We start from the raw sequence: 983 nt of genomic DNA, 5'->3' as shown, positions 1-983 counted from the left end.
GAGATTTTGTGGCAATTTTATTACTTTGTAATCAAATTTTATAGCTATATAGTATTAATGTATTTTTTATTTAACAAATCTATTATTTAATTATAAAATTTTTACTAATAAATCAATATTTAAAATAATTTAAAATAAAAAAAATAAATCTTACAGTCATTTTTTATTATTATCTTTTCAAAGATCTTTTAGATAAAAAAAAAATAATATTAATCAATACAAATATTTATATAAACATATATGTACTTACTTGCTTAAAAATTTTAAAGATATTTTGATTTTAAAATGTTAGCTATTTTTACTACTACAGACAATTGAAAAATTTAATGAAGTAGATTAAATTTTTTATTTGTATTTTAAAACTAATAAAATAAATTACAGATAAAAATAAATATTTTATTATTACTCATAAGTTTAACATTGATTTTATTAAGAGCCAATATTACACAATTGTGTCAATGTTACAGAGTTTAGATAAAAAATTCGTCAGTGTAATAAATTAATATATATATCATATTTAAATTTTATGTAGGTATAATACTACAAATACACTTTAGTGAATTTCCAACATTTGTTGTGAGTAACTATTTTCATGAAAATTCTTTTTAAAATTTATTATATCTTTTATAATAAATATAAAGTTTAAATATTAAGTTTTGAATTTTATATTTTTTAGATAAAATAAAATTCAATAAAATTCATCATGACGTCTTGGATACCAATGGAATCGAATCCAGAAGTAAGAATTTTTATTTTAATGTTAAAAAATACAATTTTATACATAAATTAAATTCATTTCTTTCTTTTTCAGGTTATGACAAAGGTAAATCATGACTTTTCATTGTTGATATTAACCTCTACGATATTGTGATTTTTTATATTGTAAATAATTTTAAAATTTTTTATATATATTTATTAAAAAGTTAATTGATAAATTTATATATGATAAATTTATTACTGATAAATTTTATATTGATAAATTT

General features: G+C 15.8%; 1 protein-coding gene across 4 annotated transcripts in view; it reads left to right on the top strand.

Moving 5' to 3' along the window:
• Positions 1-430: 430 nt before the first annotated feature.
• LOC102671917 (ubiquitin carboxyl-terminal hydrolase) overlaps positions 431-983 on the top strand; it is a 2,046-nt gene continuing 1,493 nt past the window's right edge. Inside the window, exons 1-3 of one of the 4 annotated variants that reach the window (XM_006624328.2) lie at positions 431-576; positions 677-739; positions 812-823. In XM_006624328.2, the coding sequence (XP_006624391.1) occupies positions 704-739; positions 812-823 (48 nt within the window). In that variant the 5' untranslated portion in view covers positions 431-576; positions 677-703. The remainder of the gene's footprint in view (positions 577-676; positions 740-811; positions 824-983) is intronic. The other 3 variants (XM_031514503.1, XM_031514504.1, XM_031514505.1) reach the window with 3 other exon arrangements.

This window comes from Apis dorsata, unplaced genomic scaffold (genome assembly GCF_000469605.1).
Source record: "Apis dorsata unplaced genomic scaffold, Apis dorsata 1.3 scaffold_1037, whole genome shotgun sequence".
In the NCBI taxonomy this organism is placed as follows: Eukaryota; Metazoa; Arthropoda; class Insecta; order Hymenoptera; family Apidae; genus Apis; species Apis dorsata.
Note: the sequence above shows the minus strand (reverse complement) of the source record. Positions and strands in the feature narration are given on the sequence as shown.